General features: G+C 40.8%; 1 protein-coding gene across 13 annotated transcripts in view; it reads left to right on the top strand.

Moving 5' to 3' along the window:
* Nucleotides 1–18248, top strand: part of LOC124051630 (transcription factor 4-like) — a 211781-nt gene that overhangs the window by 4147 nt on the left and 189386 nt on the right. For 6 of the 13 annotated variants that reach the window (XM_046375189.1, XM_046375186.1, XM_046375185.1 and 3 more), the window contains exons 2-4: nt 2935–3026; nt 3358–3396; nt 7235–7307. The exons of 2 other annotated variants lie outside the window; for them this stretch is intronic. In XM_046375189.1, coding sequence (XP_046231145.1) covers nt 2935–3026; nt 3358–3396; nt 7235–7307 — 204 coding nt within the window. Of the gene's footprint in view, nt 1–2036; nt 3027–3357; nt 3397–7234; nt 7308–18248 lie in introns of those variants that run through there. 5 more of the 13 variants (XM_046375200.1, XM_046375187.1, XM_046375191.1 and 2 more) reach the window with 4 other exon arrangements.

Raw genomic sequence — 18248 nt, 5'->3', positions numbered from 1 at the left:
TCTGTCTGTTTGTTACTATGAGCAGCAACTTTCACTTTGCACATAATCATGACTTTCATTTTTATTACAAAATTGGTGAAGCTTTAAGATTTAGATTTTCATCTAATCCCAGTTTTGATATTATCTGTGGTCAGCACATTCAGGGTACTCTGTAGCTTTTGGTCTTACTGCTAAGACACCATCTTTACTGTGTGGGATGCAACCACCAAAAAAACAAAAAAAAGCTGCAGGTGTATGTGCCCGTTTTATGTGATTCAGTCATTAGCATGACTTCATGATTTACTGTCTGTTCTTATTAAAACAATGCGAGCTGATTAATCCTCCCAGTCCACAGTTTGTTTGGCTGCACTGTAAACAGATACACCAGTTGCTCCTCTTCTGCCGTATTCCTCACAGTGGAAGTGATCAGGGTGTGTTTGCTCTTCTCAGTGCTCAATACCTGCGTGATTTCCAACTCAACTCTTCTAGTCTTGACAAAGTAGTATAGGTACAGAGGTATAGAGTGTGCTAACAAATTAGCATAAGAAATACTGTACATTTTTACTCCACTACTTTGGTTTGACAGCTTGAGTTACCATTACTTTTAAAACTGCAATATTTCATAACCTTCCTGTCACTGCACAGTGGCTGCATTTACTTCTGATACTTTAAGTATTGCTTTTATGTGTACTGAAGTATTTTCAGTGTGGCATTGATACTTTTACTTCAGCAGAGAATCTGAATATTTCTTCCACCGCTGGGTGTGGTGTTCTTTCAGTGATGTTTGCACAACTTTACGTGCTGACATGTTAGATTGATTCCTTCCAGGCGGCCACTGGTTTCAGTTTGTCGCTACGATTGTCTGTTCTGCACACTCACCTCTGTTATTCTGCCAGCATTGCATTAACAAAATTCATAAGGAAGAAACAAGCCAAATGCTTCTCTCTCTTCAAAACATCCATGACGATTTGTCTTCTTGGTCTGATCTTAATAGAATATTCACTCAGTGAATTCAGTATTCACTGAGTGCCTTAGTTTATGTTATGCTTTATGATGCAATGAATGAATTAAAGTTAAAAAAAAGAAAGAAAAGAAAACACACACAGACACAATTGCTGTACAGAGAATGTGGGGGGGTTGGGGTCCAGTTTCCTGCTTTGCCTGATTGGTAATCAGCCTTGGGCCTGGCCCTTAATGCATGTGTGGCTGTTAGGTGTGCGTTGGCTTGAAAAGGTGGATAAAGAGAGCTATTGTGCGCTTACTGTCCACTTCATCTCTGACGTCCACACTTTTCACATGAAAACTGTTGATCAAATTCTCCTCAGATCAGGAACATAAGGCAGATTAAACAACTTGCGCTTCTGTATTTTGTAACAACAACGAGTATGTGCCTTCCGTATAAGCTCTCGCATGGCTTTCAGTTTGTTTGAGAGTGGCAGACTGTGAAGGGCCAACAGGCAGGACCACTTTGCACAGCAACAAATAAGCCTTTATGTTGTACCGGCACCTGTGTGTTTTTGCTGGCTTTTCCTCTGTGAGTGGAACCCGCACATGCAGGGTGTAATTTGCAGAAATAGGCCAGTCATTTTATACCTGCAGGCTGTGGGCTGGCTGCACAAAAAAAAAAGAGAAAAAAAATCAAAGTACTGTAAAGTATTTCCAGAGAGGTAGGGTTTGGTGCTGTTGTGGTTTAAGTGGTGACCCATAGGGGTACCATGCAGGTCAAGCACTGCACTTGTTCCAATGCACTTTTTAGTCTAACCAATAAAAAAAAAAAAGGAAAAACTCGTCTACACATACCCAACATACATTCAGAAACATTCATAGACAGACATATGTGGGCATGTAAAAATGTACAAACACTTAAATAGGTAAAGAATCAAATAAAATACGAAGGCAACACATGTATATATGAAAGATACATAATAAAGTAAACAGTAGACAAAGTAACATTTTTTTTAAATCACTGAAACAAAAAGTTTTATTTCATCTTGGGATCAAGCACCATTCTCTCTAGAGGGGGAAAGAAAGAAATAAACCACCTTTTCCATCCCCAATTAGCCCAGTTGACCCAATCCAGATCAAAACCAGCCAATCACCGCACCAATCAGCCAATCAATCAAACCAACAAGGCACTTTTTTTTTCCCCTTTCAAACTTATTTATTTTTCTTGCAGATTCTCCGCTCTGTCCTACAGCAGCAGCAGCAGCAGCCGCCGCTCGGTGCTCGGCGCGGTGGTGTTAGACGAGACTGTAAGCTAGGTGGCCGCACGAACACATTTATCACACCGAGGCAGTGCCAGACGCACATGGGATCCGTCCTGCGTGCCCGGGGATCTTCAGCACCCTCAGCCGAGCGGAGGGGACCCTCAGCCCGGTCAGGAGCAGCGCTCAGCCGTGCCTGGACTCTTCCTCTGACACTACACACATACACACTCACACAAAACATTTCTGAGGTGATCTTTTTCCTCCCCGAGAGGCTCGCGGAGACACAGCGTCTTATTTATTTATATCGTGTGTGAGCCTGACAGTCAGCCGCGGCGGACTAACTGCGTCTTAGCGCGGAGAGGTCGGACTTCTTTGGCTGGAGAAAACACACCAAAAATACGCGAAAAGACTGCCGTCCTGTCGTCGTCGTCCACCCCCCCTAGTCTTTTATTTCCTGTCAGTTGTTTTTTTTTTTTCTTGCGATTTATTTCCTGCTGCCAAACCAGGAACCCGGGACTGAGCCCCTGCTCCGAGGATGAAAGAAAACTAGATTTGTGATCGAGGGTTTGAGGTTGTTTTACTGGATTTATTTCGCTGTGGAGGAAAAGAGATCCGGGAGCGGAGCGGTGCGCAAAAAGCCGAGGTTTTCCTTCAGTCTTCTCTCCTCTCCCTCCCTCTATCTCTCCATCTATCAATCTGTCTACCTATCCTCTTCTATCTATCTCTCCGTTTGTTTCCATGTTTTTAGGTCCGTGCGATTTTGCTAAAATGCATCATCAACAGCGAATGGCAGCTTTGGGAACAGACAAGGAACTGAGCGACTTACTGGATTTCAGCGCGGTAAGGAAATTCAGCTTCTTCTTGTTGTTTAACATGAATATAATGACTAGTATCATGATAGTACAAGCCGTAGAAGAAAATAAACGCGTCCTGTAGGCTTCATACAGCGACCACTGTTTACATTTTTTAACGTAAGACTTGCACGGCACGTAACCTGCATATTTTTAGCCTTCACTCAATATTTCAGCTGTTTGCACAAAAAGTTGTGTGTTCATGTAGAGTAAAAGTTAGTGCATATTGTTGGTTTTTGTAATTTCTTTTTTTTGTTTGTGTGTGTGTGTGTGTGTGCAGAGAATTGTGATGCTGCATTAGTAATTTTGTTGTCTTATAGATGCGAAACAGCGATTTGAAAATGTTCCCAACATCCATGGTAGTATATCTCATTTTAAGTCCTTTTTCCTTCATGTGTAGAGTTTTATTTTATTTGTTTTTTTGCCCATGATAGGATTTAGAAAATGTTTGGGTTTTGCCTGTGTGAGTTTATAGGCTGCTCCATGCACTCTGCACCGGGTCGTGCTGAATATGTCAGATGCAAAAGGCTCGATATTGAATCATGAACCCGCATGACAGACAGATGGACAGACAGGCAGACAGTCGAAAAGACAGATATGTGTCACTCTGTCAAAGTTGAATTGTTCCTGCAGCAGGCTGTTAAATACCCACATTCATGACTGTTTAAAAGTTTGCGTGTTTTTTTTTGGGGGGGGGGGGGGTAGAAGAACAGCCTGTGTGGTGAACTTGACGGACAGGAAACAGTGTCCCCACTCTCGGCCATGTTTTCTCTGCGCCTCTCCTCCTCTGGGAGCAACTTTGTTCTGAAGAGGAGGAGAAAAAAGAAAAAAAAAAAATCAGAAACCCCCCAAATCAACATAAAAAAAGAGATTTAGAGAGAAAGCAGACTTCCATCAGTCCTCTTATGAGATTTCTTAGAGATTTCTTAGAATTTCTGTATTTTTCAGAGATGAGGCTGGTGATGCTGCGTGAGATGCAAATACAGGAGAGGAAATCACTGCATTTCTTGTAATAATACAAGTTCCTCCCAAGAATCTTAGAAGGATAAACGGATTAGTTCACAGCTGAGGCCTGCATGCACTGTGTAAGTGACTGGGGTGGTCTTTAGAGGTGTCAAAGGTGGCACCGTCAACGTCAGGAAAACGCACTCATTAATGAGTGAGACCAGTGATGCTGCATGACGCTCAAAAAGCCACCTCTTGATCTGGACTGAAATATAAATGTAATAGACAAATCACAGCTGAGGCCTGCATGCGCACTGTAAATGACAATATAGGAGAAATCTTATGAAGACATCGCAAGCATTTTTCAATTCAGTAGCTATTGTAAGAGCAGCAGAGGCTACACAGAAGGCTCCTACAGCTGCACTCTGGTGATGTATCAATACTATGGAAACACTGCAAGTCAGTGTGTATCCACACAATACTGTCTGAATACTGTAGGAAAATTATGGGACTGTTATTTTGAGATTTTGAACAAAGGACCTACAGTAACACCAGTGTTACTCAGAAGTGAAATCCACTGACATGAAACATGCAGCTATATTACAATAATTAAATATACATCTCTTATCGCTATTTAGGCCTTTAAGACAATTCAGTTCATAGTTGAGCACCACTGGCATACGTCACTCAAAGTAAGAATATTGTGGGAGTATTTTAAACTCTAAAATAGGATGAGTAAATGCATTATTGAGAACCACACAGACATAACAAGCCTCTTTTGGAATATTGTAATGTACACTTTATAAAGCTATACATACCAAGAACCTGTGTACACCATAAATACTGTAAAAAGCTCCATGGTAGTATTGTAGTATTGTAATATTAAATCACCATAAACTCCTAATAATTGGCACACACGTACTCTAGTCACTATGGGACAATTGTAAGATTATAATTTGGAACAAAAGTGCAACATAATCATTATTTATTAGCAAAGAGATGCTCTTGAGTCCCTGAGGTATATCAAAGGAATATTAATTCTGAGTTTATTTATTTATTTTACAGCTTTCCAAAAATGTCAATCAGCCTGTCTTAAATTATATTTCTCGAAAAACTGTTCAAACAAAGGAGGGCAGCAGCAGCTAGAGCGCGTCTCTCGTCGTTAAAAACCCAGGCCGCTCGCATTAATTTATGCGATCATCTGTCTTTGCACGCCCACAAGCTGACACTGGCATCTCAAAGTGCCTCAGTTGGGATATCGATAGGCTCGCTGATAATCAGAATTAGATCTTTTATCTCACAAACATTTGTTTTCTTCTTATTTGTCGCAGCCGTGAGGGAGATTGAATACACAAGCAACCTCATTATCCAACACTTACAGGCCCCACAGGCTGTATTAAGAGCAATGATGCATCAGATATCTGGTTTTAGTCTGTTTTACTCAGGCTTTAATTTAGTTATGTAGTGGTCAATTCAAAGAAAGAAAAGGAAAGAAAATTTCCCTCAGATCCTGAAAAGCTTTTAGCATCTGAAAGTGTGAAGCTGAGAGTGTGTTCACGGTCACCAAGATTTCACCATCAAACACACCGACACACAGAGCTGATGTTTATCCAGAGAGGTTATCTATTGAGGTCAGATATCTCACTTTGATAACATGAACTGTTCTCTTGTGAAGCTGTACAGTAGCCCGTACAGTAAAACAACAGCAATCAGTATTCAGCTTCAGTCTGTCTTAACGTGGGCTTGATTTTCCTGTAGATGTGTAGAGCATATGGTTACTAGTTCTGATGATTATGTCACATGTTTAAGTCACATATGAAGTAGATGTGAAGTGTTTCATTCCAAAATAAGCTGTCCAACATTTGGCAGAAGTGACACATTTGAATGAGATCACATTTAAAAAGAATTTCCCTTCGGGGATAAATAAAGGAATTCTGATTCTGATTATAGTAAAAGGTGAGCAGGTGATTTATGTCATCCTGTTTATGTTTTCACAGATGCTGAATGAGGAATTCGATCTCTGTCTGCTTCCTAAAAATCTCCCCACACTGTTTTGGAAAATGAACTCTTCATATCTGTGTCCAGCTCTGAGCTGAGAATTTGTGTGCTCATTGGGGCTGGGTATTGAACCTTAATACACTTTGAGTGCAGACCAAAATGTGTCCAAACTCAGGTCATGAATCTGATGGCTTTAGACTTGACTTAGAATAAAACACAAAACCCTGACAAGTCAACACTGACCCTAACAACAATGACTGGTGACTTCAGACAGATAGCTGTTGACTGAATGACTTACTATTCTCATCCAGCCTAATAATTAAACACGACAAATAAATAAATAAATAAATAAAATAGGAAAAATAGATATTTCTGGATTTGGGACTTGCTGGACTTGACTTGGGCCTTGATGTGGGATGTACTTGTTTTAGACTTGTTGGCCTTGACAGTGATGTTGACTGAGGACCTGCTTTGGGTCTTGACTTGACGTGGGGTTTACACGTCCCTGGACTTGGCTCAGGACTTATTTTCCCATGAAACTCAAGACTTACCTGTCTTGATATTAGATTTGTTAGTCTTGATTTGGGACTCATTGGATGTGACTTGGGGATTAATGTGGGACATACCTGCCTTGACCTGGGGCTTGAATCAGGACTTGTTGCCCTCAAATGGGACTTGACCTGGAACCTACTGGATTTCTTGCGGGACTTACCTGCTATGACTTAAAGACTTAACTTACGATTTGTGATCATGATTTTGCACTTTACCATAAAGATTTGAGACTTACTCGGAACTTGGCAGGCATTAATTCCTTGTCACATTTATAATTTTGGTCAGATAGAGCCAGATTTCAGTAAAAATGTTGCTAATTTTGGACTGCAAACTTCTTGCATGACTCCTTGTGTTTAGACAACATTTAACATTTTAGAACATATTTATACTTCTTTAAATAATATATAGAAAGTAATATATCATTTTGGTATTGGTACCAAACTAAAATGGATTGATACCCAACCCCAGTGACGATACATTTTGTTTTTTTGGATAAATATTCTCAGAGTTTCCTTCCAAAACAAGATATCTAATGATGGAAAAAAGAAAAATGCTCTGATAGGATGACAATAATCAGCATTTCATAGCTAAATATTGTTTTGGAATGAAGCTTTTCATGTGTAGCTGCAGTGATGTTTCTGTAGAGATGTGTCTGCAGTGTCAGTGCTCTCCGAGGTAATGTGTGCTCTGTTTGTCTTGTAGATGTTTTCCCCTCCTGTTAGCAGTGGAAAGAACGGCCCGACCTCCCTGGGGAGCGGACATTTCTCCGGCTCAAGTATGTTAGCCTACTCCTTTTTTTCCATCTTCTTCTTCTTTCTCCCAGCCTCCTCCTCTCCTTCCCCTTACACCTGCTCACTGCTGCTTCGCTTGCTGTTTGGAATTTCTTGTGTTGCTAACCATTTTCTGTACACGTAGATGCAGTTTTATGGACTCAATACTGTTTCGCTTTGCCGATCACTTTTTATTTCAGTAAGACTTGAAATATTGTAATATTTGTTTTTATCAACTTGTGTTGAGGTGGTTGGTGTTTCCTGGATCTAAAATTTTACTCAAAATGTCACATCATGCTGAAACAATGAGCTTATTTAAGTGTTAATTTCTCTCTCAGCACTTCCCTTCTCTGTCTGTCACATTGAGTCGTGAGACCATTGATTCCTACTGAAGATGTAATTCTCCAGCACAAGCTAAAATGTGTGTGTACATATATATATATGTGTGTGCTCCTGCTTTATGTCACAGTAAATGACACATGAACATTGTTGTGAAAAATACAGCCAATGGGTGATGTTGTGATTTTTTTTTTCTTGCATTTCTTTATTTTGGGGCAACACGTTTGTTTTCCAGCTGCTCAAGTTCATTCCTGAAGGAGACTTCCTGTTTTTCTGATTCGCTGCTCTCATTCTTTCCTGCTTCTGTGCTTGTGTTTTGCACATCGCTTCACTGTGTTTTCCTACGCAGCGGTGTTGCTGGTGTGGAACAGCTGGTTTGGTTTCATCAGTGGTGGCACATGGCGGCTTTGACTTTGAGATGCTATGGATAGGAGTGCTTCAGTGTGAAGTTTAACTGTTCAGTCAGCTACATCGTCCATCAGATATGCTGTTTCTAAATGTTGTAATTCAGTCAATCAATGATTTACTTATTCTTCTGTTTAGTTGTGGAGTCTGCGTTTTATACGTTCATTCAGCCAGTAAATAAGTCGCATCGCTTAAAGAATGAGAAAGTTGGTATGTAATTTGTCATTTATTCATTCACCTGGCCATTTTTGTTGGTGAGAGTGATGAGTTAGTTGATTATTGTGTCATTCATTTGTTCATTCATTTATCCAGTTAGTCTGGGAGCCGGTGAGTGAGTTCATTAGTGAAAGAATCCATCAGTGTGTAGTGTCTTTTGATTGATTGGGTCAGACCACGTTCAGATTTAAACCCTTTGTTTAAAAAAAAAAAAAAAAAAAAAAAAGGTTTTTATTTGAATGAAACCAGTTTAGCAATGCAGCATTCTACAAATGCAGAGGGTTCAGCAAAAAAACAAAACAAAAAAAAACTCCCCGCCAAAAAGTGCAACCTGCCCTGCTCAGATTGTGCTGAACCACAGCGTGTCATCATCCAGTGCTGCGGTGGCTGATCAGCCATTCCTGGTGGATTTACTGATGTCTTATACAGTAACTCAAAGTTTTTAGCACAGGGCTGGTTTCAATCTGAATGCTGCTGGCTGAGTTAGTCAATGTGTTGTGAACGAGTTGGTGAGGTGTAGGCTGTCCATGTGCAGATGTGTGTGTTGGGGGGGGGGGACTCAGGTGTTTTTGGGATCTTGGTGAGCTTGTTCACTTAGTTCGGGAATACATTGATCAGCTTGAATCAATTAATGACTTCCTTATTTCTTTACAGAAGAGCAAAAGTTGCTCAATCAATGTCCAACATTCTTGTGTATTGACAATAAAATTTATGTAGCAATAATAATACAAAATACAACCCTGTGGAGCCAGGTCCATCATAGACACATAGCAGAGAGAGAGCAAAGGACTAATGTTAAACTAGAAAAACAGTTTCACCACCTTGTTCAACTAGTCTCTCGCTCCTCTCTCTGTGGTCAGTTATACAGTTCTCTGTTTGACCTCTTTGCTGGGATCACTGGATCAGGTTAGAGGTCATGCTGCATTGTTCAGTGTTTTATTGTATTAAGCGTTTGTATCATATTCCATAATGTCCTCAGTCTGTTCACAATGAGCTCAGCCTCAGTCCTCCTGAGCAGGAGGACACCCTCTTTTTAAAATCGTTTCTGGAGGCTTTTCACAGAAAACACCCGGGTCATGTCTGTTGCTCCCGCTATTGTTATTTGCCTCTAAACGGCGCTGGGAAGCCATTTTGTTTGTTGGCTGTAAAACAGAGAGATGTCGAGACGTCTTCTTTGTTTACTGCTTCGTTGTGCGGTTGTTGTTGTTGTTTGTGCTCTGCGGTTTAGGCGGTGTTGTTTGCCCCCGTGCCGTGCATACAAATGCGATGAAGGACGACAAATGTTCCGATTTTGGGGAAAAAAAGGCTCCGTTTTTGTAGAATTTGTAGCGGCTGTTAGACCACGGTTTGCTGCTTCGATGTGTATCTTCATTTTGAGACTGTTGGCTTCTTTTTGCTTTTGATAAAGGAGCACATGCTGGTGTCACATGTACTCATCCCTGTGCACAAATCACACTGTGTTTCTCATGCACACGCATCTAAGCACCCACATGTACAAGATGCAACACACACACACACACACACACACACACACACACACTGTTCACCCCTGCTGTGGCTTTCTGCAGGCCTTGGCATTTTGATGAGCCCAGCGATGTTTGTGAATGCAGCTAATTAGAACTCTATAGACCTACACAGCTATGAGAGCAGTGGTTTCAAAAGGCTGGGGCGAGGCCAGAGGCTGGGACACACAGACACTAAACCGGGTCCTCACGGGTTCAGCTTAACTGTCATGTCTTTGGTTTAAGTAACAGAGAAGTTAAAAAACGTATTCATGTTCACTTTTGGCTGGGTATGTTGTTTGTTTTGTCATCACTTGGACTCAGCACTTTCAATTTCCCTGTTTGGGATTATCACATTTTATGATATCGGTTGATATCAGTTTATTTGGTATTTTTAAAACTGAAAGTGCAGCAGCACTTTGAGGCCTAAATTGGACTTAGTGGCTGGTCAGGGGCTATCAAGAGGCACCAAAATAGCACATGAGGCAGTGATCACTAAGATATAAAGATGTCATGAAGGAAGAAAATGTTTTGTCAGCATGTTATTGGTGTTATTATCCAACTGAATGCGAATAAGCTTTAAGACTTTAAAGGATTAAAAACTGTGTCTGTTGCATCCTTGAAAATCATCCAAAATTTGAGCTAGAAGCTTTTAATTTAAGTTAATTCATCGTACATTACTTAAATTTGATGCTGGAGCTTAATCCCAAGCCACTGTAAGTCCCAAAAAAATGCTTTGACCAGCGCGCCAAGGTGCGATCAACCGCAGTAATCACTACTTTCATCATCACATTTCAACTTTTTGATTGAACCATAGCTTCAATTTCATTCTGTTTATGTCATATTTAAATTGTCACGACAGCAGACTGACTAGATATGGATACGCGCATTGATGTCAACATGAAAAGGAAGTTTATTCCTGCAGGTGCATAAAAAGTTGCAGTCTCATTTGTACCTGAAGAGACGGTTGGCCAGGACTCACTCTATGCTAAACTGTTACCAGAGAGCAGTGGGGCTAGTTTGTGCTGTCCTCCACCCAAATGGACTATTTTTAAACTTGTTTTATGTTTGTGATAATTTGGGCTATTTCTTTTGTAAAGTTTGGGCAAATTGATTTCACCCCTACCAATAGTTATATTTCACTGAACTTTTGTCAAGCTGTCAAATTTGATATTAAATCTGTATATTATATAGAACAAAAAATAAATTCTCAAAGTAACCACACCCTCTCTTTAAAGAATAAGACATTGGATTACTTTTATGAGAACTGGGACAATACAAGTAAAATAAGTAAGTACTGAGGTTTGATACCCAGCACCACTACACTACTACAACACAAAGCCCCAAATACAAAATAACACAGTTTGTCCCCAAATGCTTTGGAAAAGGTGGAGGTTGCCAAACACGGCTGAAGAAGACAGAATATCAACAACAAACAGCAAAATTAGGACAGAAAGGAGACAAGAGCATGGGTTGTGTGTTGTGTAAAAACAACATGTCAGTCATGCAGAGAGGCAGAGGAATAAAGCAGTTTTTTAGGATTTGGTTTATCTGATGCTTTTGAGGATAAGGAGTGACATTTTTTTCCAAATATGTCTCATGTAGCGGTTGAATTTTGAAAAGACAAGCTTTACACAATGCTGTGAATAAATTTTGCATTTGAAGCCCTTCCCTCATTCGATGTAAGTCCTCGTATTTTTGGTGATAAATTCACCTGAAAACACAAAAGTGTCTAAACATAAACGCTACACAATCCCCACGAGTCCTGGCTGACACGCTCAGCCCACGGTCATCGCCAACCAGGAAGTGGATTAGGCGTTTTAATTATTGGGAGATTTTGCCGTTGTTGTTGTTTATTTTGGGATCATCCCTGGAAAGATAATGCACACTTCAAACTCTGTGTGTGTTTCTAATCTCCTCCTGGATGAAGCCGTTCAGCGAGCGGCTTCACTCTGCCTGTCAAAACCGCTGCCACCGCCACTCGTCTATTTCAGGTCTTGGCTGGTTTGGCTGTTTTTTTTCTCTCTTTTTTGACGCTGTTATAACCTCTCAGATCCTCTGTTTGTCTCCCTGTCAGTGGTGTTGGAAGGGGACTGATCTGTGAGTGTGTGTGTGTGTGTGTGAGGGAGGGAGGGAGGGAGGGAGAGAGAGTGTAAATACGTATGTTCATAGCAGAATGAGTGTTGAACATAAAAATGTGTGTCTGAGAGATTTGTAGAGATTTTGAATGTGTATGTGGATATGTATGTGTGTTTGTGTGTGTAGTCGGGACAGAAGATGGAAAGATGTGTGCCAGAGAAAAGAAACAAGAAAGAGGGGGAAAGAAGAAAGAAAGGAAATGTAATGAGGAGGAAAGGAAGGAAGGAAAAAAGGAAAGGTAAAAAGGAACCTATGAAGGGTGAAAATGATCAAAGAAAGGACGAAAGGAAAGGTGAACAGTAATAGGAAGAAAGAAAGGAAGGATGAAAAGACGGAAGAAAAATGAGGCAAGGAATAAGAACGAAATGAATAGAAAACAGTAATGAAAGAAGGGAGGAAAGGAACACAAGAGAAAGGAAGGATGAAAGAAGGGATGGAAGGAAACAAAGAAGGAAGAAGGCAAGCAAGGAAGAAAGAAAGTAAAAAAAGAAGAGAAAAAAGGAAAGAAGGAAGGAAAAGAAGTAACTTTTTTTCAACAAATCTCATGAACAAACAAACCAAAACCATCTATTGTTCCATTCAGCAAGCTATACCCATTGACACTGGTTGAGAGGTGGACACCATGGACAGGACACCAGCTAATCACACAGACAGACAACCACTCACATTTACATTCACATCTACAGGCAACTTAGTCAGTTAACCTGACCTGCACGTCTTTGAACTGTCCAAAGACAGACCAGAACAATAGCCTGTCTGTCTCTCAGTACCTTTTGACCTCTCTGTCCCATCTCTGGACAAACCCATTGGTTCCTACTGGTAACATAAATCTTTGAAACAGAGTTTAAAAAGAACACTTGGAAATGTCACTGTAGTTTTTTTTTATCAAACATTACTCACAGTAGTAAATACTGAATTTGTTGGGGACTATTTTCAGTAGTGGATTAGTGCCCATTTCCAGTGAGTATTTATGGCAACAGGATGGTGTATGTGGGACTGAGTCAAAGTAATCTAACGCTATGGTTCCCAACCTTGGCATGGGGATACCCCTTGGAATTCTGAGATAAATCTGAAGTTAGGGCTGGGAGATATGTTGAATTCATTGTAATGATTTCAATATGAAGATTTTGTAATGTCTGCATGTATTATGATATGGCAAATATTCATGTTATACATGAAAATAGCAGACTTTTGCTGATAGTTTTCAGTTGTGCACCACAGTGTGTCAAAAAATACATTTTGTTTGTTGTTTTTGTTAATCTCTTGTTAGAAGTCCTTGACTTGTACAGCACAAAGTTGTAGAACTGAAATTTGTAGCTCTTGTTGAAATTCAATGAGCAACAATATTGAAATTTGGCAGAGGAATAAGATAAATCAGAATTTGGATATACAGACAACACATGTCAGCACGATATATTCATTGTTGGTTTCTGCATGGGATTTGTTGACAGTAAGAAAAATGTAGAATATCTCCAGACTTTAAAAACATCAATTAATTGAGAGACATTCACAGAATCAATCATCTTTATCCTGTTTTATATTGTATTTGTCCAGCCTTCCTCTTCTTTCTCTTGTCAAAGCCAAACATAAAATCGCAGCAGCGATGTCGCCTCTGCCAGCGAGCTTCACGCATTAGCAGAGAAATTTGGGCAAGGATAGATACAGCCCCGATGGCATGCCTGATTTTTGTTCCCCTAATTGGCATAGCTTATTAAGTCACAGTTCACAGCAGAGAAAAAAAGGGGTTGCTTTAATAATATCCCCTCTCCCGTTTGATTTGATGCACTTGTACCGCGACAGATAACGCGCTTCAACTCAGCGATCGACGCCCCCACCGCTACCCTCTTGTCTCTATCCAGTCAAATCTGCCTCTGTTACGCCTGTCACTCAAAAACACCCCGGCTGATCGCTTTCAAAATAGAGATGGAGAGCAGGAGCCAGTTGCTTAATACCTCACCCTCCCACCTTCTCTCTGCCTCTGAGGCTGTTAAATTGTCTCGTTTCCCCGGCAAGGAGATGCAGAACGACTTACAAAAACACCCAACCATGCTCTTAATTGTGGTGCGGATTAGGGATTAATAGGCGTTTTTAGCCATAATGGCAAATATTATTAGCCCCATTTGCTTTTCTAATGCTAATAATGACTCTGCTAATAATGGCAGTGATTTCAAGGTTAGCGTCTGTGAGAACTCGGCGTGGATTTGTGCCTTTTCTTTTTTTTTTTTAAAGCTCAGGAGATTGACGTGCCACTTGCTTCGACGGGCCGGCTCGCAACCGAGTCGGAGCTCCATATGTTTTCCCCAAAGACAATGCTGAGATGTGCTGAGCCGGGCTGAACTGTTAAGTTTAGATTAGTTTATATTTTGTTCAGTTTGGTGCTTTTGAGTTAAGTTTAACTGAACCAAGTTGTTAAGTTTGGTCTGTTAACTTTTCTTGGTTGGTTAGTGTCTCAGGCTTTAGTTCGAGCGGGGTTGGATTCACCACCATGGAGCAAGAAATAAGGCAGAGAGATTTTACTGGCTTTCAGTTACGGTCACGAGTCCTGTGGATCAGGATCAGGATCTGTTTGATGCTGTTAGTGCTGTGCATTCACTCGGCCCAATCGGTTACAGCCTGATCCAGCTGAGCCGGTTGTTTCTGGCCATGCAGGAAGTTTTGCTATTTGTTGCAACAGTTTCTTGCTAACATTTACTTAGAATGAATGGAATAGGTTTTAAGGACAGTGAATGGCACAAGTTTGAATTTACATGGGTTATCAGCAGTAATGTTACATTACATTGTGTTTATTTAATACCCTATTAACTTTATTTATCCCAAAGACACGACACCACATAGCAATCGTGTAGATAACATTTCTTGGTGTTATGTTGGAAGTAAACATTCTATAGTACTATGCTCTGCTCTGTGTTTTATAATGATGGGGACATTGCCTGCATCCTTAATTGTGTGGATGGGGACTTGTGTGACCCAACAGGACTTTGGAATTGGGTTCCATCTGTAGGTTTGTGGTCATACTGACTGAAGTGACACAAAGGACTCAAGTAACTCAGATCAGTATATTGAGTGATCTGGAAGATCTCAAGTTTGTATGCAGAACCGGATTTGCCATGACTAGCTTTGAGACCCTCAATCCCTAAATATACAGGTAAAACAAATGACCACAGACCAGCTGGCACACAATGATTGGACCTTTGGAAGATGTCGAGTCTGGCAACCTAGTTCAGCTGCCTGCCTTGCCTTGAGTTTGAGTCAGGTTTTAAACTTGATGTCAGAATCAGCTAAAAGAATAAAATATAAATGTTTTGTAGGTTTTGTTTCTCCAATGTTTTGGACAAGTCTGGCAACAGTTGGTGTGTGTTTTGCTTTAAAGCACTTTGTAAGTTGACCAAAACTCAACAGGCAGGCTGGGTTTAATTGCTGGTCTTCATCTGCTTTTGGCTGGAGTCAGAAGTGTCTGTTTTTAGAAGCATCTGTTATACACCTGCAGCAGGTTACCTGTCTGATTTGTATGCTCAAAGTATAGTATAAACCAGTCATTATCTGTGGAGAGTAGCTAGGAAGACAGACACCAAACTGAAGTGGTTTTATACCTTTTTTGTAGGTTGGATAAGGACGAAATCAATATTAACTATTTCTTTTTTATGAATTTTGTGAATATTTGACAATGCAACCCTGATGGCTTGACTGAACTGCCTTTTCATTTCCCCTCATTACTCGACTGTTATTGTTTTCATGCTGTTCACTGTCAATAGCGAGTGAAGGAGCTGTCCTGATGTCCACTTGACAGTAGCAGTTGCTAGGCGTTCTGAACTGCTTGATGATGAAATACAGAATACCCCAATTTAGGAATTGTTGCCCTACAGCTACGTCCACCCCATCCACAGTTTTTGTGGCTATATATTTCTGTTGTCCTGGCACTTTGTCTAGATTTTATACAGGCTAGGCATGAGAAACTGAGAAGAAAAGGGATGAAAAAACACTAAACTTGTTGATTTTGGAAACAGAATGTTGAGTGTACACGTCTTGTAGAAAAATCTGGCCAATGCTTCACCCTTGCTAGCATGAATGTGTGTCTATTAACCGCACTAGCGGCTAGCTACTTTCAGGAATCAGCAATATCAGTCAGCCTGTCCATGACTTTGGTCCCGACAAAAATATATCCTCACAAATATTGCCCTGAAATTTGGTTCTAGATATTCGATATTCAACCTTTCCTCTTGCACCACTATGACCACATCTGCTAAACATCAGCGTTGTCACTGAGCATGTTAGCATGCTCCCTTTTAGTCTTTTGTGTCATTAGCCATATTCACACATCTGTATCTTTACTTTTCCTGCTCAGTGCCACAATCTGCTCTTTCCGTCTCCAATCTCCAGTCATTTGAAGTTGACTGAATACCTGCTCCTCCACCCCTGTGGTGAACACGGTTTCAGTCCTCCATCTTCAGTATTTTATCGTGAAAAATCACGGCTTTGGGCGCTCTCGTCACCGGTAAAAAGCCCTTCTTCTCTCTCTGCAGTTGGTCTGTGACGTCGGTGAGGTGTTGTGTGTTTCGGCGCTCTTTCCCACACCTGTTCGATCGTAGCTGCAGCGGTGGCAGCACAATCACAGTCACCATGCCTAATTACCCAGTCCTTAAGAAATAAAGAGACAGGGAACATCAACCAGCCTGCCTGGCAATTACAGCGGCGCTCAACACCTCTCCGCAACAAACACCACTCCAATTAGAGACAGCCAACTTATTCTGGGAGGTACTAGTGTGTGTGTGTGTGTGTGTGTGTTTGTGTGTGTGTTTATGCTTGTATGTGCATGTGTGTGACAAGCTAAATTGTTTTGGGACTTTAATGTCGCTATTGGAACTCGTGTTTGTCTGTGGTGTCTGTTTCAAATGAAGGGTAAGAATGTTTGTGTGTGTGTGTGTGTGTGTGCGCATGTGTGCAAAGGTGTATAAGTGGCTAAAGTGAAGGCAAAGTGGTGTGTTACGTGAAAATGGTGGCTGTTAAGAATGAAATGTGTTACAGTCAGAGCAGATTCCACCTGTGTCTTCATTCTCTTCCCCTCGCTTCCCCCTGTTTTCTCCTCTCTTCCCACTCCTCGCTACTCCTCTACCTCCTTCATCCTTTCCCTGCTACTCTTCTTCATCAGCCTCCATACGTCCTCCATTTTATTCTTTCCTCTCTTAACCTCACTGCTTGTCATGCTCCTTTTACTTCACCTCCTTCTTCATCATTTGCTCCTTGTCTTCCTCTTTGTCGCTATTTCACATGATCGTGCCTCCCTTATTGTAACTCTTCCTTTTACTCACAGCTTCCCTGTCTTTGTCTTCTTCTATTTGTGATCCTGTGGCCTCTCTTAAACTTCCTCTTTCTTCATCTCTTCTTCATCCTCCTCTTACTTGTCACTGTTTTCACCCATGTGCACCCCTCCTCTTCTTCATACTGAAACTGCTCCTCTTCCTAATCAGCCTCCTCATTCCTCTTTCTTTTATACCTCATTTTTGTCTTGTTCCTTCAGTCTTTTTTGCTCATTTGATTTCTGCAGCTTCTCCTCATCTTCCTCTTTCCTTTTTTCTCTCCTCTTCTTCATCACTTTTTTCATCTCTTGATTTAATTCATTTCATTTTATTCTGGCATCATCTCTTCTCCCCATTGTTGTCTTCCTCTTTCTCCACTGTCATTTTCCCCTCTTCTGTCTTAGTGTCCTCACCGTCCCATTTCCTTCCTCTGTTTTTACTTTTGCTGTTCTGCACAGCCAGTATCAGTCTGTATTTCAGGCCTGTCGTGTCCCTTTCTCTTCCTCCTGTTGCTCCTTGTCCTCATTATTGTGCAGTCTCTCCTTCCTGTTTTCCTGTTATAATTTTCCTCCTTTTTCCTGCTTTGTCCTCCTCCTCAGACGATCAGCTACAGCAGCAGCTGTCAGGTTCTGCAGGATTAGTTTTTTCTTTTCTCCTAATTTAGGCTTTTCATCAATGCTCTTAGGGTAGTTTCAGTGCAAAACATCGTGCATTGATGTAATTTGGTTTTAATTTATTTAATTATTTGTATTTTTCTTTGTATTTGCTTTCAGATTTCAGCAGACTACTGCTTCATCCTGCTCTTATTCCATGTTTTCTATCCCATCTCCTCTTTGACTGCAACACAAAACACAAGCTTCCCTGATCTAACCTCAAAGCTGACTGTGTTTTTCAGTGTAAACCATTGTGAGATCTAGTTCTCTTTGTGAAGTAGATTTCAAAAAATAGCAGCACTTTAACATGGAGTGACTATGCTGTAAATGGCATAAGGTTCAAATTCTGCTTCCTCTGAGACACAGATTTGAAAAAGGAAGAGGTGATGAAGAGTGGG

Source organism: Scatophagus argus, chromosome 20 (assembly GCF_020382885.2).
Source record: "Scatophagus argus isolate fScaArg1 chromosome 20, fScaArg1.pri, whole genome shotgun sequence".
Taxonomy (NCBI): domain Eukaryota; kingdom Metazoa; phylum Chordata; class Actinopteri; family Scatophagidae; genus Scatophagus; species Scatophagus argus.
Note: the sequence above shows the minus strand (reverse complement) of the source record. Positions and strands in the feature narration are given on the sequence as shown.